A 25093-nucleotide genomic window follows, 5' to 3' on the forward strand; every position below is an offset into this window, starting at 1 on the left:
TTCTTAAATCTCCCTCATACTGACAGTTCTCTCATTTTCCGTATTAGGAGGCATTGACATTTGTAGCAATATAGGTTATTTTCAAAGGTTTAGGCTTGCTCGTGTTTTAAATGACAGTTTTTCAAAAATTATTTGCATAGGCACTCAGAAGCTGAAGGAGAGGCAGAAGCAGCACTTTCCAACAGCATTTATACACATTATATGCATATCACTGTGTGTATAAATTCCAAGCAACTTCTGTGGACTCAGTTTGCCTTTATATAGGCAGAAAGTCTTAGTACTGAGAAAGTCTTTATGTTTATACAGTGTGAGTTAAAACAAAGCCATGCATTTTTTAAAGTATTATATTTAAAATATTTGCCAAGATTTGTCTGCGTGATTTGTCAAGTTTATTCTTGCTATGGCAACAAACAAAAATCTAATTATGGAAACATAGTAAGATAAATTGGATCCTGTGTTAAACTCTTGTGCTGTATAAACCTAAAGTCTGACACAGCACTTACATACTCCTAAGAGAGTCAAGGTTTTTGGGGTACCCAAGCTATCGAAACAGGTCAGTTAAAGGTCTTTTCCACCACCACATCAGGTCAATTTATTTGCATTTGTCTGATGAAACACTGAAAGCATATTGTATTCAAACAACATTCTCTTGGCAATCTTCACATTCATTTTTTTCCCCTAAATTCAAACCAAGTTAAGCGGAACTGCATTTGTAAAATCTTACATCTATAAATTTTACTAATGCAAGTGTAAATAATTTACATCTATGCTTTTTTCTCTTAAAAGGAAAGATTCATATATCAAGAGGTAGTGAAAATTAGGAAAATACTGATTGTAGAATTGCATAGAGCAATCAAAGCCAATTCTTTGAAAGCTGACTCAAAACTATAAAATATCTGTTTGCACTAACCACCTCAACAATATCAAATCCTGCAAATGGCTCATCTGATACATTGAACAATATGTGAAACAAGCAGTTAGCAGATTTTTTTCATACATATGTCTGTAATATACACACACTTATGAGGCAATTTCAAACTGAATAACTGAATTCAGAGGCTAATCCAGAGTACAAATTATCATCTCAGATAATCATTTTTAAAAAGGCTCTTGAATAAATGGAGAAAGCAGTAGGAAAGTGAGAAGGGAAAACTGACTCAATATTTTTTGCAAGGGTTTACCAAGATCTTGTTTGCCCATGCTTGATTTTTTTCCCCATCGTAACACTTTTCTAGCCTTTTATATTGGAATTTTTAGCATTAAATTAACATAAAACCAAATTCTTCCCATTTGGCCTTTCAACAGGGAAAAAAATTACAGTTTTGATAAATCAAATAAAAAGTATGTAAAATAACTCCGGGGGGGGGGGGGGGGGGGGGGAAGAGGACAAATTGGAGAAATATTCCACTCTTAGTTGAAAACACATAATTAATACCTTCTTAGAAGCTATTTGTTCAGTGAAGAAGTCCGTGGTATTAATGACTCAGAATGTGCTTTGGTTTAAACAACAGCTCCCACCACTGGAAAATAAACTGATAACACAAAGTGGGGTGAGCTCAGGCTGTGCTGCATTAACCACAACGTGCTGCCCATTCTTTGAAGTGGATGCTGAGATTTAACAGTGAAAATGTTGCCTTTGGTTTAAAACCCTCGACAAGGGTCTCGTGGCTCTGCCCCCACCCTGTGGAAGCAATACCTACCCCCTGAGATGGCAGGCTCTCTGCACCTCACAAACACCCTGCTTTTAAGTCAAGATTGGGTTACCTTGGAAAAAAGTAATGTAATATGGACCAGGAAAAAAATGAGAATTCCCAATGACATGGTTCCTTTGAACATTATTCACTCAGGGAGCCACCAAGTCACCCAGTTGGGTTTTTATCACACTACTCTGCTTCCATGTGGATGCACACCTGTGTTGTGCCTGTCTCATCTTTTTTCAGTACAGCCATAATGATTATATAATACTTCCTTCCTTGACCTAAAACCTTCCCCATGGCAATTGTACCAGTTTCATAGTCCTTTCTCTTTCTTGAAACTGTAACCCACATACCACTGCCCTAATTTTCAGAGTGAGAAACATGGTTGCGTTGGAAATCACAGGTGGTCAAACACTGCAGCAAGACAGTCACTCTTTGTATTGAGTACCAACTGTGCCAGCCAGCATCACTAAGAATCTCACTGAATTTGATTAAAATTTCTGGTCAGGATCTGTCATTACTCAAGTCAGCTATCCAAAAGTGAAGTAGCCCTGCTAATGCCAGTGGAACTACCCAACACACAAGATCACAAAGTTTGGTCCTCATTCTAAAATTACTGTGTTAAGTGTGGTTAGGAAAAGGGGAAAAAAGGCAGTACTTTGCTGACATTTTGTTTCTTGTTCTACAGCTTTGCTGCCAAGGTGCACTGCTTTCACAGAGTCCTAGGCTGAAGTAATTGCTTAAAAAAACCCCAAAACCAAAAAAAACCCACGTAGTAGCATTTTTCTGCTTCTCTTAAGCAGAGCAACCACTCTCCCTCTGGAGTAGCTGTTTCTGTTGGAGTAGCTGTGTCTCAGCAAAAGCAAAATCGTCATCAAACCTTCAAGAGACAGATTTGAGGATAAGCATAAGGATTTCAAACCCAAACACTTTTAGATGCTGAGGAACATTAAATCAACATCCAAACTAAAATTTTATGCCTCATGAATGTCCCTGTTGAAGGCCTAAGAAGGCTGAAAATATAATTATGAATACTTGCATTCTCCTCCGCCAGGCCGGGTTGTTTTCTCAATAAATTTCTGGCCAAGTGACAAATTCCTGAACAATGCAAGTGGGACTCCAGCCAACAACAGAAACTATGTGAACAGCTGAAGGCATGCAGGTTGGGAAGGAAAAGCAACAACAAACAAACAACTCAAAGAAGATTACGGCTTTTAGGGACACATGACAAAACAGAAAATGGCAGCTTTGAATCCTCAGCTGTTTTGCTGAAGATCAACTGGCATATCCTACCCTGCTGAAACAAGAAATGACCTCATTTCCTTTATTTTCTGCATTCCAGCTCACCTTCACTTCAAAACTGTCCCTCTTGCTTTCAACTCCTTTTCCTCTTCCTCATTCCCCTTTTCTTTTCCCATTTTCTCTGTTTAGCCTAAATCCTCCAGGTAAATTCAGACAAACAAGCCTGACACTGCCTTAACAGATAAGGCTATGACATTGATGCATGTCCTGCCACATCCTTCTCTCTACTGGGACCAGAAACCTATCAGTGCCCTGGATTCAATTGCAAGTGAGTAACGACCATGGTTAAGCCACAGTGGGCTCCAACACAACCCTGCCTGGGCCAGAGGAGCAGCTCCTGCTCTGCAGATGTCTGGACTTTTTCCCCTAAGTCATAGGTACAGCCAGTAGGAATAATGGCAATAATATGTATCCATTTCCTGCCCTCATACTGCTCAACCAGTTCTTACATGCTCATTCTCATCCTCATTACGAGTATCCCCTACCCATTTCCAGAGGAACACCACCTCGTGAGGTGGCTCAATACAGTGCCCAGGAAATGGTCTCTCATTCTTAATCAGTTCTTCTGCAGAAGTATAAAAATGGCTAGTGAGAATAAATAGTAGTGAGTGCTGAATTAATAGATTAACAAAGAGAAGATAAACCAGATTATGTAATTCCAGTTCTAGTGAAAGTGCTATGGGACACGGAATGATCACATGTGATTTTGGGTTTCTCTGCACCTGCAGCAGACCAACACTCCTCAGTGGCTCCCTAGGACCTGAGGCAGACAACAGGAGTGACATTTGCAGCCACCCTGTAGTCAGACAGTGACACAGCCCACTCTCTCTGTGTCCTACTGAAGTCTTATCCACATTATCTTACGAGCTAACTGGTTGAGGAGCCCATGTGGAATGGAGGAAAGCATGGAAGAGATGAGTGAGTTTATAAGTGTAGACACATCATATGCTCTTCAGAGCTTTCTTTTTAAAGCATTTCATAATGGATGTGAAAGGACCACAGGGAAAAGAGAGAGCGCTGAACAAATGCACCTTATAAAATACTGCAAGGTGAGAGTAGTAGTTTATCACAGCAGTTTTTGTTCTTAAATGCTATTTAAGTTTTCATAGATGAAAGCACTTTCAGAGCCTAGAAATAAGATTGGAGAGGACAGCGGGGAATAGTTGAAGCATCAATGACTATGAATGGTGCATCAAACCATAAACCAATCATTTCACCACAAGAAAACTTAGTATTCAACTATTATTCATGGAAATGTTGAAGTGAGAAAACTTTTACAGAACAGTAGAGCTACATTATAAGCAACTGTCCCAGGAAAGACTTCCAGGAAGAAACACTTTGTAGCTTATTCATTTACTATTATTTTCCAGGAATAATAAAGGACAGATTCAGCAGCCAGTATAGAAGCATCCAGCTGCAGTGAAATCAAGGTAGCCATGCTGACTTGCACTCACTGAGCATCAGGCTGTTCACAGGAACACAGAACAGTTGAGACTGGAGAAGATCTCTGGAGACAGCTTAGTCCAGCCTGCTGCTTCTAATTGTTCTGAAACAGATTCAGGACGTAAGAATTCCTTAGAAAAACTCTGTGGCTGTTACTGGGTCAGGCAAAGCACCATCTGCAGGTATGCAGCAAATGATATATAGGTCTGAAGGATCTATTTTTACAGAGGGTAAAAAAGAAAAATTAGTTACATATTTGATCCATTTACTCTTGAATTATCCATTGTGACAGCTCAAACCTTTGGGATAGGGCATGGATGAAGAGTGACAGAGGGACGACCTTAACTGCGGCACTTTGCACCTCATGCACTCCACGTGGTGCAACAATGGAGTCCCCAGGCTCAGGTGCTCTCATCTGCCTACCAGCCTCAGCCTTCAGCAAGAAAGCCCAAAGAACCTCAGGGCTACAGCCTGACCTAATGGTGGTCTGAAGTTCAGGGTATAACTCAGAGCAGGTTGCTCCTTCATGAACACAAGCCAGCTTGAGTAAAGCTGAGTTGAATTAATACAAGGATTAATCCAATTCTTGCTAGAAATCATCGACAGTTGGCTGGACTATGCCCACAATGAAATGCAACTTGATAAACTGGAAAAAGAAAATAGATAAAATGGGGACATTTGGGACATTTAATAGGAGATGGGATGAGTTACAGAAAAACATGCTGTGGAAAGCAATCTTTGCTTGGTCCTTTGGGAGAAACTAAATACACTAATAACAGTTCTTCTGCCCTCCTTTATTTTGAAAAGTGTCTGAGTAAAAATGGAATTACTGTACTCAACAGAACTGTTTCCTGTATATGCAGTTTTAACTACCAGCATTAATAATGAGAAAAGGATCCTTATTATTAGTTTTTTTTACCCCTGCTCACATTGCACCAACACAGTCACTAGTAGCTCAAATGGACTGTCTTCAGATTTGACAACCCTCCACAAAAGACAGATTAATTTTGTTCCCATTGCACTTGCAATGGCAGCTTCTAGGAATAATAAAATCTAGATTCAGGTATAGAGAATCTTTATTAGCACTATTGATTCATGAAGCAACGAGAACACACCTTGTCCTTCAGCTCCCAGGTTAATACAGCACAACTGACAGTTAGAGAATCACATCTATTTACATGGGGTGAACTGACCAGAAAGTCACTAGGACAATGTAATTTCCACAGTGTGCCTTTTTGGAGTACAACCATCGACTGGTTCCTGTAAGTGGCTGATAATAACTACTGAATTTCATGGCTCAGATTGATCTTAAAGAAATAAGAAAATATCATCAGTAAATATGCTGAATATCTGAACTGGAGTAAAAATAGAAAAACGGTCTTAATAGAACATAATTTAGAAGAGATAATAACATATTACTAATCCCTTTGAAGCTGCAATCCCTAATTAAATAAATTAGAGGATTTTCATAAAACTGATAGTAGCACTCAGATATTATTGGGATGGTGTTTCTGTTTTAGAAAGACACCTTTAGAAAATGAGATCACATCTCAAGCTCCTCATCTCAAGTTTCCTGTAATATTACTTGGGTAAATGAGCATCTTGGGTGAGAGGGAAGTCCAGTGCCTCTCCCCATGGAATTGTAGATGAAAAGCTCTAAGTGTGGGGTTTTTGTTTCTTTTGCTTTGGTTTGGGTTTTTTGTTTGTTTGGTTTTTTGTTTGTTTTTTAATGGTAAAAAAAAGCAGTAAAGTCCCTGGGAAGAGCATGCAATGGTAAATAAATAACTGCTGATTTGACACTGCTTTCAACTGCAGAGCAATTCTGCTTTCCTCAATGTTACAATTAATGTCAGCAGTTAATGTCTTAAGTGGTGGAATAAGAAATTCAGCTACGATAAACACATGCAGTCAGATTTCAGCTTAAGGATAATAACCAAACTGCAGCATGGCGTTAGTTCAGCTGTCCCTGTCTCAGGCTGCAATTACAGTTCTGTTGGTCAGAGCAGCAGGGGCACCATTTGTCATCCTAAGGAAGGCTGGAGTGCTGTGAGATTGGGCACTTTGGAAAAATGCAGCTGTAGCAGAACATATGTACAGGCAAGACCATGAAATGAACTGGCTCCAAGCCAGCATGTAAAGAAAAAAACCAAGAGAATGTAAATGAAAAAAAATCATAAAACTCTGTACTCAGAAGATGCTTCTATTGATATATCCTGACCAGCTTTAAAGGTCAGGATGACAACAATCTGTCTTCTCTGTGGAATTGCTTAACCAATTTGCAGCTTTTTTCTTCACCCTGTTAGCAACAAGTTTACATCTTTCAAATAGATCTTCTATTTTTTGCTGTTTAATTGGTCTCAGGTTCCTGTATATCTCTCTATAGAGTTATAACAAACATGGGTGTGTATTTACATTCCAGCACAGACCGTAGTGGATAGAATATGAACTGCTCAGCTCTGCTCTGTAGCTCTACTGTCACTAACAGAGATTATTATGCAGCTGAAGAGAGTTTTCTGCTCCTGGAGCTGAAGGAAGAACTGAGCTGTACTTTAGCACTGCAGTGAATACTGGAATAGTCAGAGGCTGCAGAAGAATGACAACCATGCAACCATGAGAAGCCCTAGTCCTTCCTCTCTTTCCCAAAGCTGAACAGGCCTATGTGTCTTCTGTATTTAAGGGCGAGAGAAAGAACCAGCCCTGAAGCCATTCTGTCAATCTACAAGCATCCCAAAGTGAGAATCAAGATCTTTACATACAAAATAACTCTCTACCATAGGCCTTTCATCACAGCTGATGAGACAAACCTTTCTGTGGGCTGCAGCAAGGCTGTGAATCAAAAGTCCGTAAGATCGTCACATCCATCATCACCATCTTTCCTTCCAGCAGTAAGGCTCCTTAATTGAGTGTACTTTCCTCTAGTCCTGTACAACTTACTACAAATCCTGTCACCTACTGGCTTGAAGAGATGCAGGCATCTCTGTCAGATAGTGGTGTTTGGGTGAAAATAATACAACTGAGGCAGGTAAGTTTTTCTCTCACACTGGTGTAGGATTTTGACAGGTATACACTAATACATGTCATTAGAGTTCTACAAACTCATGCAAAAACAGGGCTCAATTACTTCCATTTAACTGCCCACACCATTTGCCTGCTTTCTTTTCTGGACATGGAGCCCCAGGGTCACAGGCATCAGGTAGAATGAAGTCATGGACAAGATCAAACCCAAGCCTCATATTCAAAACATAAATCCCTGAGGGGGCAAATTTATTTTAAAAATATATGAGAGCCCCTCCCTCCAACCTCTTTTCTCTGTACATATGCTGCATGCATATATACACCTCCATAATGGAAGTTTTTCTAGGCAGATTTATGTTAAGAAATTAATAAATAAAAGTTACACATTTATGGCTGTAACACACTTTAAGGATTTTCTCCCATCTGAAGAGCAGAACAAATGCAAAGGCAAATATTGCCCTGATGCATGCATGCTTCATTACAGAACAGACTGCAGAAACAATCAGCAATAAGCAATCTCCTGCAAAGAAAAGTGACAACTTCCCTCCCCTTACTCAGTAGGTTTTTTCTTCCCTCAGTCAAATAGCATTTCGTAATGTTGATGTTGTGCCACGTATTTTCTTCCACCCACAGGCAACTGGCCATGGCAAGGTGCATTTGCCCAGAGATTTAGGTAAGAGGTACCTGTATGATGCTGTAAATGCAGAGATACAGAACACTGATGTGTATAAAGGAAGCCACCCTCTAGCACAGGAAGAAATGCATTTGTCTGAATTTAGGCTTCTTTTCTCTTCCACATTGTGAGTAAAAGTTTTAACCGTAAAGCTTTGATTTTAAATGGAATACATAAATGACTCCCAAACAGCTGTCCTACTTAACACTACTATGTAAACATCTGTTCACATTCCTGCATGCAAATAAGAACATCAGCTTGCAAGTCTCTTAGACTCAGATTAGTCTTTATCAAGTCCTCCCAGAAAGCACAGGGGTGGAGGCCAATGACTGTGTGAAGTGGGAAGAAAGGAAATTCTTGAGCTTGTTTTGGAGAATTGATCCTTGGAGAAAAGATGGATGATGGAGAATACAAAAAAAACCTAACTACATGCAAAAAACCAACACTTTTCAGTGTGTTTGCTTTAATGGAAGTTTCCATTCCTGTCTCTTTGTGGTAGTTTCCTACTTCATCACATATTTTAACAGCTTGTTTTATAATTGGACTTTGTGTCAAATTTTTATCCCTCTTTATTCAAACTATCCTTTGAAAGTGCCAGGGTCCCAGACCTGCTCCTGCTGAACTAAATGGGATTCTTGACATTGAGGTGAATGGAAACAGGACTGGGATGGCTATACGCCTCATTAGATACACCATTCCATAGCACCCTCTAAAATTCTGCTGAACTCTCCCTTTCAAGCAAATAAAGCTGGTAAACTCAGAGGCCATGAAATGTCACTATTACATTTCAACACTTAAACCGAGGTACCTGATGAATTAGCCATCTTCTTGCCAGGCATCTTAGAAAACTGCAGCCCCTGAGGGATTTCCCCTGGCCATTACCACTTATTGCAAAGTCAAAGAGAGAAAGCTAAGGTTATTGTTTTGCCTGTGGAATCAAAATATGCTGAGAGTGCATGTTATTCCCCAGACTTAGAGGTTTATTGCATTTCTAATTCACACCTAAGGTCACCATATGTCAAGTGAGTATGCATTCTGCTACCATGGCTACTGCCATCATTTTAACTCTAATGCTAAATAGTTCTAGATTGGAACAATACTGTCTTGGAAACAGCGCAATTTAGTGCTTATAGCGGAAGACTGGTCTTCTGATTAAAGATGGAAAATTAAATGTTTTGGTTCTACCCTTGCATTTGTCAGACTCTCCAAAATCATACAAGTGATTTAATCACTCTGAAGCTTCGTTTTCATATCAGAAAGTCAAAGAACTAACGGGCCTGAACAACAAGCGTAAACAAAGCTAGTACAGCAACAACTGTGTCTTCTCCATTGAGAAAAGTTAATAAATTTATCAGTCTTTGATCAAATTTCATTCAGCATTTAAAAATACGGTATGAGGTTTGAAATCTGTTACTTGTGTCCTGACAGGATCGCACTATGGTGGAGATGCTTCCCTTTGCATAATGCATTAATGTGAATTTGACCACACAACTGTCATTCCTTGTCATTTAAGCAGTCTTACAGTTAAGCAGCCATAATTGTCCTTTGGGTGTTATCTTAAATACATTAAAAAAGAAATTGAATGCTTTCACCACATTATAGCTGGGACACTTTTTCAAAGCTAATTTCTATGTCTGTGAATTATTCATAATACACTTCAAACAGGCTCTTCCGGATAAGGTAATTGACCTTGTCTGCATGAAGCACCTACTACCTTGCCTTGGGATAATTTAATCTACGATGTGGTCCATTATTCAAAGGTAATGTCTTTTCGTTAGGTTAGGCAATATATTATCACTCAACTAGTCACCTAATTCTGCATTTAGCGTATTCAGGTTTTCACTTTTTTTGTCATAGGTTACACTCATCATAGCAATATCTCACATTTAAGTAGCATGGTGTAGCAGTAAGACAGCATTCTCTTGATAAATGGAAGCAGGACTTTGAGGATTCTAATTTCAAGATTTACTTGTGCATTTTAAACCTCGGTCAGCTTTGTGTCTTCCTTGGGTGAAAGCAGCAAAGGGTATCTATTCAGTAGGAGCTAGTGTAAGGTCAAAACACGAGTACAACTAATGGACCAGGTGGCAGAAGTTATGTAAATCCACATACTGTTCAGTGGAAACACTTAAGTGCTAATGAAACATATGCTAAATCACATGTATGACACATATATAACACCTCCACAGTTTTGTTTTGCTGTGTAGAGAAACCCCTGGTTGGTCTGCCACGCGAGGAAGCAATTAGCAACACTGGCTGTAGCTCAGGCTGGCTCTGTGGCCTTCCATGTAACAGACTATTATTAGGACCCAATTCCCTGATACATGTTCCTTCGAAAGACCTTGCTCAGGGAAGACCAAAGTAACTGATTATTTTTTGCATACACATGGCGTGAAATCTCTGAGAGAGAAAGCTAAACAGCTGAGCACCCAGCTCTCTCCTGTGCTCCAACTACTCTGAACCACTTCAGCAGAATAAAGCAGCTCCAAATCTATTGTAGTCAGTCACTGACAAAGTCCTCCTGCGTAAGTAAACCCTTGAGTGGCACAGTGATCTGGAGGAGCTCCTGCATCAATCCCTCTCCTGGCTCCAGCAAATGGCCAGAGATGGTATTCTAATTCATATTGCACCACTCCAGTAACCAGGCTTAAAGATGATGCTTCTCCACCCCTCTCTACCTCAGTATTGCAGGGCACACCTCTGTAAGAACAGAGCGCTGGCTTTTTCAATCTATCGGTGCTGAAGTGCTTAGATGCAAATACTGCATTAACTGTTAGCTCCTCTAAATATCTGCATTTTTAAAATGTTTCTGTGGTTTTTAGTTTGTTTTATACTAAAGTGGAATTTAATGAAAGATGTAATAACTCAGGAGTTAATCCACCATCTTACTTGCCTAAATCAGTATAAATATACTGAATCCAGTGGATCTGATCCTGCATATCTTTGAGCTTTTTAATTTTTCAGTTGAATCACTCGTTACTGTAGCTTCTCTCAAGCTGTCCATTAATAGACTATTACGATTATGTTAGCTGTTCAAAGCTTTTTAATCATGTTATATAAACACAGTTCAGTCTATGAACTGTTTATCTTGATTAGATATTGTTTGAGTATTCACTTAAAATTATGAAGCATTGTTTTAGAGCAGAAATAAAGGCAACGGCGTCAAAGACTTCAAGGTGTTAAAGTGAACATTTACTCTGAAGGTCATTGGCTGAATTCCTATTTGCATGAATATTCAGGAACAATCTGGTCATGTCTTGGAAAATGTCTGCAAAAATCTCTGTATCATTGTCCAGAATGATATTAAAAAAAAAAGAATTATGAAAATTATCAAAGTGAAATTGAAATTAAATTCCAGTAGAATAGGAGTGAAATAGCTGATATTTATAATTTTCCATCAGCTAAAACAAACTAGCCAAGGGAAGCATTGCTCCAAGCAAGATTACCTGCAACTGGCCTGACTGCTAGATCATATTTCACAACGGTCGAGTGCCTTCCATTGTGTAACCACAGTTGTGTACTGCACTCTGATGGCTCCTCTCGCTATAATATGGTTATGTTTACCCATTAGCTTCTGCTTTTGTGCCACAACCCAGCAACTATGATATTACAATTGTCCTAATGGTCTGTTTCACTTTGTTCATTTACCTATTAATTTTGGCAATGGCATATTTCATGGAACATAAATTTCATCCTCTGAAAACATGACAACCTGTAGTACAATATGGTCAGACAGATCCTGGAGCTTTGTACGGGAGTAAAATGAACTGTCCAGGGTAGCATTTTGGAAAGAACATATCTCCCTCTGGAGGCATTGGTTGTATCTGAGGTGATTACTTCAGCACTAACAGGATGTAATTATTCACTCAGTAAAATTCTGCTGCTATTAAGTAGGTACTTTTAATGTTCTGCAGATTGACTAGTGGTCCTAGAATGTCTCACAGAGGTAGTATACAAAATGCAACACAATCTCTTTGTCTGAATCCAGAACATAAGTGTGCACTGGGAGGGAAGCGACCCAGAAAGCTGCCACTGCATTGAACATGGAGGCTCTGGAAAACAGGACCCCAAAGCAGGACCTAAAAAAATGCTCACTGAAGGAGAACCTTTCCCAGTTCGATGGCAGATATTAGAGGGGCAAAACAAATGGATCAAACTGAGTTTGCACAGCCAGAGAAAAAGCCAAAGGGAGATGAAACTGAGCCTAGAAGACAACTTTAGAAGACAACTTGTCCTAGAATTCCACCCTCTGCTGCTGCCTTAGCATTCAATCATACAGATTTCTCTCTGGGAAACAGCCCCTAAACTTCTGCCACGCCCCAAAGTAGTTTCATGTGGATAAAATCTGAGACTTTGAAATCATAGTGACGATAGGAAGCAAAAAAATGCTAACGAACAGAAAGCCTTTAGCTCAAAGGAGAAGAGTAACCAACATTACTTTGTCTTGTACTGGGCCTGACAATATTCATGTAGCCCAAAAAGAGAATTGCAGCCAAATTCCATTCTTTTCCTCCTAAAAGGAGGAAAGAATATTTACACATATGTTCATAAATAGGCAAACACATACTTTCCCAAAAAGAGAGAACTCTATCTGTATGAATACATAACTTTATGGACTCTGACTATTTGAATCATCAGATGAAGGAAAAGTTAGTATTTAAAACAAACATATCATGAAATTGATGTTACTCTTTTCTCAGATCCACTTTTCAGATCTCTGGTCATTTTTTAAAACAGCCCATCATAGGCTTGGACTCATCAGTAAAACAAACCTGTCAGACCTTAACTAGGTTCAGTAACACAAAACTGAGAAAAACAACAGCCAGGAATCAGTATCTTTTCCTTCCTACCAACAAATGTCACTATGAACATTTTGACCACATTAAATGAGACAGCCTGAACAAAAAGAAGTAAAAACAAAAATGGCTACTGATTGCAGTCTAAACTACTGGGAGCACCTTTCATGTGCTATTAATGTTAATATACTGAAATCACTACATGCTATAAATTAGACATTTCACTTTAAACTTTTTGGGGAAGTGGAAGATTTAGGGAAAGCAGGGTATGGAACTAAGCATCCTGGATAAACAAAAATTCAGCACATGAAGACAGGGACTGAATCTAGCACAACAGCAATGATCCAAAGAGCTATGAAAGACTAGTGGGTAGTGATGAAGTTCAATCAAGTTTAGGATTTATGTTTGGTTTAAGATTTTGTTCAACTCTTGGAAGGAGACAGACATTTTGGTATCTGGCATGGTGAGAAAATATGCACATCTGCATCTCATTTTAGCCTAAATTAAGATTTCCTTTTAGCACTAGGACACATGGAGTGCATCTCTCTCTATTGATTCTAGCAGGCTTTAGACATTAATCACAACCTGGTTTTCTAGGGAAATGAGACATATTGAAACATGCTACACTGCATGTTTGTGCACATCTGTGTCTATTGCTCGAGTAACTCAGGAACCCACTGGCCAATTTCAGGAACTTTTGACTGAGAAATGTGTTCCTATGGGTTCCATGTACTGCCTAAGCAGAAAACAGGCACTGGTGCTAGGAGAGATCCTCCTGGTACTCAGCCTAAGTGAAGGTTCCAATGCATTTTCATTCCTCTGTGTATATTAAAAATCCATACAGAAGCTCAACACTAAACCACAAAAACAAAGGAGAAATAGCGACATTTATTACTTCACCAGTTACAGTGCAAAATCACAGCTTCCTCCCGTTATCTGGCTGAATACACCAAAAATCCCATTATACCCTACCTGAGTATACCATTACCTTCCATCCAGTTTGGCAGGTCCATAAAAATTCACAGGATCACATCTTCCTGCTAAATCACCATAACTGTGGTAACACAAAACTAAAGGTACCTCTCAGGGATGACCTTCATTCTTCCACTAGTAGCACAAGGGCAAGGCACAAGAGGTAACTACAGAGAGCTCACACTTGGAGTCCAAGACATCAGAGGTGTTCAGCTGAGAGGAAACACTATTATGGTGCTTTTTTGTGGCTACAAGAACTTGGCCATTGGTTTTAGAGGGGTACATTTAAATCAATTTAAAGGGCCATACCAGTTTCATGCAAAATTTATGTCAGTTGCAGCCTGATGCCTAAATTTTCTTCTCTGCTAAAGAAGAAAGCTACATTTAGAGGGGAACTGCATAGATTAATTGGTTAACCTTTCTAAATGCTAATGCTAAAAAGAAAAAAAAAGTTTTCTTCTGGGGCTTCTGAATTCTGCTCTTGAGAGTAAAGGAAGAAGGCTCTTGATGTTGTTTTGAGTCTTGGACAGCTCAAGTGGGAATACACACCTTGGCTAAACCAGTCTGAGTCTTTTTCTTGTCAAAAGGACTTAGAAAAGATTCAGGCTCAAAAGCTTTTTCATTTTTGTTCTCAATCTTTTGGGCCAAGCAGATAACAAAAAAGCCTCTTTAAAGAAGGTTTTAAAAGGGTTATTTTCTTTCAGGTCACCACATCTTTCTAGCTACTTGTCACAAGTGCCAGTCAGATCTGCTCCTCTCCAGATCAGTCCAGGTTGGCAAGATGTAAACAATTCTAAATTGCTTTTAAGATGCTTCTTGTGAGTGGAAGAAGTACACAACTTTTTTTCCCCCCGCGTCTGGAGACATTTTCTCAAAGTATGCTTGCTTAGCCTCTACATTTTGGGGTGTTCTTTCTTCAAAAGAAAGTAAGAGACACTTAGAAGAGTGCCTCTTATGCCCCTCTTAACACCAGATAGCTCACGTAAGAGTATTTAGTTTAATGTTTTGCTTAGGGAAGATTTTTGTTTCCTTGTGGTTTGAATACCAAGAGTAACGTCAAAATGCCACCTTCAGCTGATTCTCGTGGTTTCTTTCCCCCTGTCTCTGCCTTCACACTTTCAAATGTGAAAACAAATTTTCCACAGGCTATCTTCAAACTGCAATGAGGGTAAAATTCCTGGACTTCAGTTTTACAAGCAATGAATCTGATCACTAATCTAATTATTCAGAGTAAAAACCTGCCTTTTTTTACCATAGAGTTGCATTTTCTTTTCTCCTAATTACTTATATGATTAAGTTATGTCATTGATTATTTTGTGTATAGCTTCCTAACGCCTTTGTTTTCCTGGACAGGTCAAACCAATCAAAACAAAATCTAAGCATTGGGGTTCCATCCCATCTGATTTTCTGCAAGTGCCTTGCTATAAACCTACTTTCTTCCCTAAAACAGGGGTCAAATGAACTGAAAACACAAAAACCAGAGAGATTACAGCCCCAAATGCATTTTTATCCCCAAAACTTATGTAAACAGCAATGAAAATTAATACTGCTATTTACTAATGCCAGTCATGTGACATCTTGGTAGAAGAGGTCAGATGAGAACTCTTCCACCACTACGATTTACATATTCTGTTCTGCAAAATCAGAAAACATCATTCTCTGCACTGGCCCAAATTTGACAGACAAATTAGTATAATGTCATTAAGGCAATCTGAGTCTAATGGAGCCCAAATTGCTCAAAGTAGGACAGCCAAAAGAAGCAGACAAATGGAAGTGTGGTGAGAACACACTCCCTGCTGTGGCTCTAATGAGGGAGAAGGCACACTTTTCTGCTCAAGCAGCAGTCCTGCTTTCTTCCTTGAATGGAGGACAGGTTGCTGTCATAGCTAATGACCCACTAATGTAACAAAGCATGGATTAGCTGTTTGTTTCTAATCACCATTATTTAGTTATTGTTAACAATATGCTGAGTCCTGCAATTAAAAAAAAAAAAAAAAGAGACTATCACTGCTCATGATTAAGGGAATGTTGGCTGGAATAGCTTGAAAGAATTCTGTCAGTCTTCCCTTCTTCAAACTGTGTGTATGAATAGCTTATACAACTGGGTCTTTCAAGCCAGAGGTATCACTAAGATGTGTTTGGTCCCAGCACACGTGTGACTCATAAAATTATCCACTTCCAAACTCTTACATGGACTGCAGAACTCCCTGAACTCAACATTTCTGCATTACTGAGCTATGAGCACTTACACATCCCATAGGTTTCACAGGTTGAACAAAAGGTATCATCGACTTTACTCCAAACCAGAAGTTCTTTGGGAAAAAAAGTCCCAAAACAACACATTGCAGAGGTCAAGTAAACATCTTGCAACATCAGTTCACAGTACTGACTTCCTTATAGCACCACCAATAATAGTGCATGCAATGAATTCCAGAACCCGGGCTCAAAAATCTTTTGTCTAGATTTACATTTAATTTACTTGTCCTTTGTGCCTTGATTAATATCCCTGGTCAAGCTTCCTGTATACTGGAAAAGATAATTTCCATGTCAGTAAAACACAGTAGATCTCTTTAGTTTGGAGTGACAAATTTGTTATCTATGAAAACTGTAAAACATCTCAAATGAAATGAAATTTGGCAAAATAAAATAAAAGTATAATTCTAAAGCTGCTCCTTAGACTTACAGAAATAAATTCATTCAAGGAAAGAGAAAAGAACCCAAATACACAACAAAAAAGCAACAGAAATATGCAGTGACAGCAGAACAATGAAGGATGTATTCCATAGAAGAAAACAGCAAGTTACCCATGCAAGCTCTCTCCTCATTACCCCATCAGTCCTCACTTTGAGAAGCGTTTTCTTAAATTCACCTGACACATTGTGTCTAAAGCAAACACAGATAATGGTGCTCCAGTGTTCACTGGAGCCATCCCAGGAGACTCCTGCCCTGCTGGTATCACTCCAGAATTGTCAGGTAGCATTATAAACCTGCCCTCTACTGCAGCAGGGCTCAATGAGGGAACATGCTTTCCTTCCACTGGGTCAGAAGCCATCCTGTGTATGGCTGAGGATGGATTTATTCCCATGTTTTTCCCATCATTCAGCCTCTTGGCTGCATTTCCATCTCAGAGAAACACAAGACTGGATGAGCAGTAATGGCAGCTATAGCACACTGTGCCTCTCTGCTAGGCACAGAGGATAGTATAGGGCAAGGGAAGTAAAGGGTCAGAAACTGGGATAATGATATTTCCACTGCTCACAGATGCATGCAGGCTCCATGCCAAACTACCTCTGCCATGCTGCAGGTCTTGTATTCTGCTTAGACCACCTGCATTTTAATCATTTTAATCAGCTGCACACAAAACCCAACCATCTTTAAAAATGGCCTCTAAATCTCTCCCTAAAAATAAAGGGGATGTATTGCATTACTGTGCTGAACTCTCTCCCAAAGTATCCAAATATAGCACAAGTTGTCTGAAGTTGTACTTGTGAGAAGCTGTCACTGCCACTATGGGGGGAGAGACAAGCTATGGTGATGGAAACACAGATGGCAATCATTCTCAAAAAAGGGATCCTAATTACCCAACGACAATCACAGCACACAATCTACACCTGCCACCTATCCACTACTCCTTCAACACAAGCCACTTTTTCAGGGCAGGCTGCCCTGTTATATGTTATTTTGTGCAATGAAAAATAGTCTCCTGGTAATGCAATAACAATTTAAAGTTATTTTGTACAAGAACAAATAGTCCCCTGGTAGTGCATTAACAATTGCAAGTACTGGAATGATAAACTGGAAATTATATTTAAAAGGCATAATATAATAGTGAGCAAAACCCCATTGGTAAATGACTGCTTGTTATGGGTCATTTTATATCACCTCCTGATACATCTATGTAAAATACCCCATCAGAACCCAGGCTTCAGACTCCTTTCTTCATAAAGCTTTACACTGAAGTGGTGAAACCTTGGTGCAAACCACACCACAAAAAACTGTGGGCACTTCAGGTGAAAAAATACTAGAGTTAGTGAAAGTCGTAGATGAGTAACTAAATGCACTATAAAAGCACTAGATGAGCATGAATGTGTTTCACTGCATCCTGTAATACAAGAACGCAGTGCACTGAGCAAAACTGTAGTTAAAAACACATTTAAAAAAAAGTAGTTCTGTAAAACAGCAAGTGGGGAACTCCTGGAATCTGCTTTCCTAGGAGGCCACAGGGCAGGCAGCCTAATAAAGTTCAGAAAGTGATTAGACAAGTTTATGAACAACAGATCCATCGTGGATACTAAAAGGGATTGGCATAAACTCTAATGCCCTTATTTGAGCAACTGTGGGTGATGGGGACATATTGAGGGATGTGCTAAAGACATCAACTTGTGCACTCACCCTAAGTTGCATCTCTCCAGCAGCCACTACTGAAGGCAGGGCCCTGAAGGACATTTCTAAGCACCTTATGCTCTCACATCACTGGCCTCATCTGGAGCTAAGGAGGGAGTCTGCACAGACAAAGCTCTAGCAACATACAGGGCATAGATAAAAAAAACCAAGTTGACCTGTCTCAGCAACAGAATTAAGTCTAAACTAAGAAATTAGGACACGTTCCCTGCTGTGAGGCAGCACTCCATCTCTGCCTCCAATAAGGAGCTACAAAATGCAAATGCAGTGGGTCACCAGTGAGGTCTGCCTGGCAGAAGGGGTCACAGACCATGGGACAGCACCTGGTGCAGCTTGGCACTGAGATATGGGTCTAGCTGGGAGCCAAAGGGGAGGGAGGAGGTGGAAACCTGGGTGCGAGTCATATAATAGTGGGACTTGACAGACCTAAGTCCAGGGAAGAGGTGTGTAGTTTAGGATGGATGTAGTTTAGGACTGAAGTTCAAAATTAAAGCTTAAGGTGACATGGTGTAGGAATTCTACTGGAAAGAGAAAAATAAGGAAGAAGTCAGGAAAACCCCACCACCTATAGACATTCCTATTTCTTTGATTTTGCTCTTGGACTGATCTTTTCTCAGTCCCTGCCTACACAAATGTGCTATGAACTTGACAGACTGTCAGCCAAGTATTGTAAAGCAAGCTATGCTGCCACTGATACAGCCATCACTGTGCTAAGTCTTTGATAAGGTGGATGTGAGGCAGCTTCCCAAGTGATAAGCATTTGAGTACACTCACTGCTCCTAGAAAACTGAGAAAATTCAGTCAGAGTTGGGGGGTTTTTCAGTTAATGAAGTGTTTACATACCTTCAAACATCTTGTACGTTAACAGTTTAATTAAACATGCATCTGCAAACATGCACCTATCCTTGTAGACCTGCTCTTTCCTTAGGTATTGCCTAAGATGCTCCATAAAGAAAGGAAATCAAAGCCCTGGGGGGGCTACACTTCTTTTCATAATATTTTATATTCTTCTCAGAATAGAGAGAGAACCTTCAGAGGTAGCTCAACTCTTCTGCCCACCCCGCTCCTTTCCTGCTAGCTTGACTTGGCCTTTATTTGTAAGGATAAGATGGTGGTGAAGTCTGCAATGTTTTCCTAAGAGTGTGTGTCACTTTCCTAATTAATGCAAACTGTCAGATTTATGTGAGTGTCTCTCCAACAGGCCTGGGAAAGTCACCGGAGGCTTGCGATTTCTGGTTATACAAGCTTCCTTTGCCAGCTTCATGAGAGAGCCAGCTATGCCTTGATGAACAGACATCTACTGCAGTGTTCACAAACCTCCTCAAAATCTCTCTGATGGCAGAGATGTACAAAACTACAGTTCAGGGCAATTTAATTTCTGCTTTCAAAGACATGCTTGCAGCTAAGCCGTAGTATGACAGGGAGAACCAATAAGGCTGTTCCAGACAGCAGGAGGTGGAGATGAGTAAACTCCTCTGCCAACTGCCAGATTGCAAGTCTGACACACTGCAGATATAAATCCAAGAAACTCAATGGGGATACTGTGCTCAGTCTCACCCGCTGAGGATGTGCCTGTGTCTTCAGGGCAGGAGGGAGTAGCAAAAGAAGAAAGAGAAATTCTTTGATATAACTGGAACGATTTTTTGCAAGCCAGGAGCCTCCCTGGGCTTCTCTCTGAGTCAGCCCAGAATGCCTTGCTTGTCCCTTTGCCCCATGTCAAAGCTGTGAAAGCCAAAATTGCTATGTAAAAACATGCATCTTTGCACTACAAATTTAAAAGGAAAGAGAAATGTTTTTATTGCTTCTCTGTGAAACAAGATAATGTTTAGATCCTGAAGACAAGGATTTGGTGGGCTGGTGCTGCCAGCTGTAACACCCTAATCATGTGTTCCATCTCCTTGCAGGGGAAAAGAAAAAGAGCAAAGCCCAGAATGAGAGTAAGCTCAGAAATGGATTGGATTTCTTGCAGGAAAAGGAGCTTTTATAACTTTGTCAAGATTAGATATACCTCTGGGAGATGCCCTTCCATCAGGCAATCACCACTGGGCTCAGCCCAGAGGTAATAACGAGTGGAGACATTCAGCAAGCTGCATTAGGTCAGGTAACATTTCCTGCTGGCCCACGGATGCAGTACTGTCATCAATACACAGGCATTGTGTACTGACTTCTACAGTCAGATCTGAAGTGTTGCTCATTAGCAGCAATTACACATTAGGATACCCTGGCAACACAGAGAGAACACAGAGCTTCAGGGATCCAGAAGTCTAGGCCAAATCAAGAAACAAAACCCAAGAGTTTTGATCTTTGTTCTGTTGCTCTGTCCCCAAATCAAACTCCCTCCAGTCTGGGCAAAAACAACACAGGTGAGAACCTTCTGCAGCAAGTCCAGCAAAACACCCTGAGGTTACTCACACTTGTAGCTCATCTTCAAGTTTTGGAGTGGAAATTCCTTAAGTCCTAGAACTCTTCAAGACACCTATAGCATTCAGTAATACTTGGTCTCTAGGCTCCTCTGTAATATAGTGGCATTTCACCTCAAAAGTAATATCAATTAATAGAGCTTGGGAAAAGTAATTATTTTCTACAAAAATACTTAATACTCAGTTAAGAAAAAATTACCCTTATCTTGTCATTTCAAGAACTGGAACGTTTTATTTTTGAGCATGTTTTATATCTTGCCAAATTTAAAGCCTTAGACTAAAGGAACATTCAAAAGTGTAATTAAAAAACATACAAAAGGAAGAAAAAAAGAGGGAAAAAATGATGGTGCCTGCCACATGCACAGCACTAGATTGCAATTTTTAATTTTTTTTTTTATTATTATTTTTATTTCTCAGCTGGAACTGCCATAAAGACTAATGAGTTATGCAATTCTTGTGTGGTCAACTTGTCAGGACCACAGTGGCACTGCAGCAGCTGGAAGAGCACAAGCCAGACTGCTGGACACCATCCACACGTCCTTTCCCTTGAGGAATCAGCCACAGCTTTGGTCCTGGACAAGTGGAAGATGAGCTGCCTGTCAGGAGCCATCTTAGCCAGTCTGCCCGTTGTCTGATAGCTTTAGCCCTGAAGATGCATAGTTTACATACTGTCAATTTACACAAAGTTACCTTTACTTTTTTTTTTCCCAAAAGTTTTGGTTCTCAGGAAGTGCCTCCAGCTTTAGAGAGGCCCCACGTACAAGAGGCCTCTCAAAACCCATGCATAGTGTATGTTCTTGCATACACACGACCAAGTGTCTCACAGAAATGTGCAGAAATAAACACATGCAGACCTGCTCTAATATTCTGGCATTCATCCCTAAAACAGCATTTTGGAAATAATCCCTGTGGGGTTTTATCTCTATGCCATATCAAGTGTGGTGTAGTATACAGAAGCCAGCAACACTGGAAGTATTTGTAAGACATCAATTCCACTTCTTTATGAGCAGTTATGCCCACATTTTGTTTTCTGTTTGCACTCTACCCTGGATGCTGATATTATTATTTCATTCTTTAGAAAAAGATTAGCAATGCAAGCAGTTCTTGGCTGGTAAATCTGATGATAACAAAAGACATAATTCACAGCTTTTAAAAATAAACTGACTGTAAGGCATCTGATTACTGGATCCATAAACATTCAGTTATATAGTAACTTTGTTGGAACCAGGAGAGGTTTTGCTACATCTCATTAGGCAATATGTTTTTAAGACAATAGGAACTCCCACTGCAAGCTCCCCTTCAGGCTTTCCATGCGATTTCTTCTGAACTACAAACAAATTTAAGAGTTGCTAATAATCAAATAATCACCAGGACCATACAGACATTAAAAGTAACAGTAACAGAGGAGACTTTGAAGACATTCAGAAGTCTGACCTTAATGTCATTCATCTCTCCAGATAAACAGACATAAAATCCTGATATCAAGACAGAGTTGACTAGAAGCCAGACATCCTGAGTAGCCACTGGAAATTTGGTACTGCAGAGAAACACAACCTGATGACACCCTCTGCTTTCTTTTTTTCTGCTACATTAAGCCAAGGGAAAAAATGTATTCCTTTTATTGCAAGGGGAAAGTTATTTTTTGCCCCAGAAACTGTACTACCAAGCACTCTAAACATCATATTCAGGGCTGTGGGACTCAGAAGGGGTTATACCCCTCCCCTGCATAAGATTATGAGTCTGGAGCAATCTGGATGCTTTTTATCTTTAATATACAGGTAAAAACTGTAAATGAATAAAAACATCTATTTTCCATCAGCTAAATACACTTTTTGTGGTTTCTAGGTAGCACTTTCCATTGTGGAAGTTTTCTGGGCATGCATGGACTTACAGAGTGAAAACTCCCTTACAGAGCTCAGACTCTCTTGCACCAGAGCACAGGCACTGCACAGTAGAATCCAAAAAGGTAAAAGGTTTTTCACTCCATTCTGTATTGCTACGATTAATTTGGGGTTTTTCATTGGTTTAGGTTGTTTTCTCCTCAGCTGCAGTGTGGCCTGTACTTGCTGTATAACCCATAGGAGTTAAGAAGGAATGATTTGGGATGCTGGCACTTACTCGGGGTGTTGAGGAGCCGCGACTTTTTGCAGTGGTAGGCTGCCTCCTGCTCGCAGTACTCAGCACTGTTTATCACGGCCTCCAGCTGCTCCACACTGCTGTTGTAGTTGAAGGACATGGTGTAGGGCTTCTCTGGACCAGCTCCTTGTACTCTGGTCAGCCCTGTGCTGTTGTGCTGCACTGCAGTCCAGATCTTATCTTCTGTTAAATGGAAAACGATTGAATGAGAAGTTAACAGCAAAACACTTCCAGCAAGAGGGGAACAAAAAAACAATTGAAATCTAACACTTTACTGCATTGGAGATAGCATCAGCAGGACCCCAGGCTCCAAAATGGTCACTCTGTGAGGAAGACCAATAGGTCTGTCTTCATTAAAGGTCTATGTGGCCCACAAAGATGTTTCTCCCTGAATCAGCTCAAGCAAATGCTACACTGTCTGCTGAGCAAACTACAAGCTGCTTCCTGGGAAGCACAGGAGACCTTCAGCTTCTTCTATTACCAGGTATCTGAATAAAACTAGATACCTTTCAACTGGCTTTGTCCCTGAGAGGAAACACATAGTAATATGGCTCACAGGGGTAACATTCACCTTTTGCCTGAGAGCACAGCCCATGCTGCTGTAACAACAAATGGAAGCAGAGAACTGCGGCTCATGAGCCTGCACAAACTCACCACGAGCAGAAAGCACAATGTCTTGCCAGAAAGCTAAACTGAGAGTATGTTCTTATCACCCAGCTGGAAGTCAGATCACTCATTTCACTCAGTTCTCAGACTTTTCTGCATATAAGTTGAGTGATGCCCTACTTGGATGATGGTACAGAACACCATATGACTTGGCATCTGTAGTTAACTGTAAATATTGATGCTTTTCCATGCTGGGGAGCCCATTCTCGCTTCCTTCACTGCATTTACTGGCAGAGCAAGGGATTGTGTAGGTGATAGAAAGCAGAATCTAGGCTTAAGCAAAACCTGCACCCTACAACACAGCTCATGACCAGAACTGGGGGTGGCATAATGAGAACATCACACTTAAAAGCAATTAGCTTCCAGGGAGGCTTTTTCCCAGCTGGGTCTGGTACAGCAATGGGCAAGGCAGCAAGGACAACCTGAACAGACAATTTGCTGAGCTGACAGAGTTAAAGATGAACTCTTCAATGAGGATTCACAGGAGCCCTGCACATGCCCAACACTATTAGTAAGGGTCACATCCAGCAAATTTCCTCTTTATCAAAGACCCTGCTTGGCTAGGGAGGATACAAGATACTGACAGGGCAAAAATTTAAGGCAGCAATTTTCAATCATTTGATGAGAAGGAGATTTCGATCTCGCAGAAACATAAAGACAGTTACAGAGGCAGAAGTAAGATCTAGGCAATAGATTTCTATTTTGTTATTTATTCTTCATCAGGCAAACCCTAGATATCAATGAATCATATCTTTTCTAAGCTGATCTTAAAAACTGTGCATTTAAGGATTCAGGTGGTTTTACCACATTACCTGGCCTGAATTCTTGCAGAGCATGATCTTTCCAGTTACTCCCCAATACAGTGGCATGGTGAGCCCAGTAGCTCTGTGGACACTACAATGCATTGCAGTTGAAGTATTTTTTGTTGAGCTACAAATATCCCCCAGATCACTTCAACAGAATGCTAATAGCTGTATAAAAATCCTAAATGGACTATCTGTGTAAAGACACTCAGATGATTTAATGGACTGTCATTATGGAGGCATTCAAATGACAGGCAAGTAACAACAACCATCTGGAGACTATTTAAAGGGGTCTGTTCCAAGACCTGGCTGCAAGTCACAGGGAAATTAACTTGCATTAACTATAAGAACACTTTACACACAGCAAACCACACATTCACTCACAACCCTCTCATAATTTCTGTGACGGTAGACAGAAAGTTTGCTCATAGGTCTGCAATTCTGTGGTTCCTGTTGACTTCAGGGAGCTGCTTGTGGACCCTTGGAGTTGGAGCTCAAAGAAACACTGCTGCAATGTGTGGTACACAAAAGTCAGATTAAAATGATAAGAAATACTACAAATTTATTGCTTGTAATACTTTTCCCAGTGGTTGTAATCACAGTGAACACTGTAGCCCAATACCCTGCATATATATTGCTTCCAACACAATATACTTCAACGACTTCATAACAGACATCTTGTACATCTTAAAGCAGTGATCCTTATCAGCCAGTCCCTCTGTTTTCTTTTGCTCTCACAAGGCAATATCGACAAGAACAGAGTGGATTT

General features: G+C 40.1%; 1 protein-coding gene across 5 annotated transcripts in view; it reads right to left on the reverse strand.

The window, feature by feature from the left end:
* Window positions 1–25093, reverse strand: part of CNTNAP5 (contactin associated protein family member 5) — a 272841-nt gene that overhangs the window by 57104 nt on the left and 190644 nt on the right. For all 5 annotated transcript variants that reach the window (XM_069020986.1, XM_069020988.1, XM_069020987.1 and 2 more), the window contains one exon: window positions 22838–23038. In XM_069020986.1, the coding sequence (XP_068877087.1) occupies window positions 22838–23038 (201 nt within the window). The remainder of the gene's footprint in view (window positions 1–22837; window positions 23039–25093) is intronic.

The sequence above is a fragment of the Aphelocoma coerulescens genome, chromosome 7 (genome assembly GCF_041296385.1).
Source record: "Aphelocoma coerulescens isolate FSJ_1873_10779 chromosome 7, UR_Acoe_1.0, whole genome shotgun sequence".
NCBI lineage: Eukaryota > Metazoa > Chordata > Aves > Passeriformes > Corvidae > Aphelocoma > Aphelocoma coerulescens.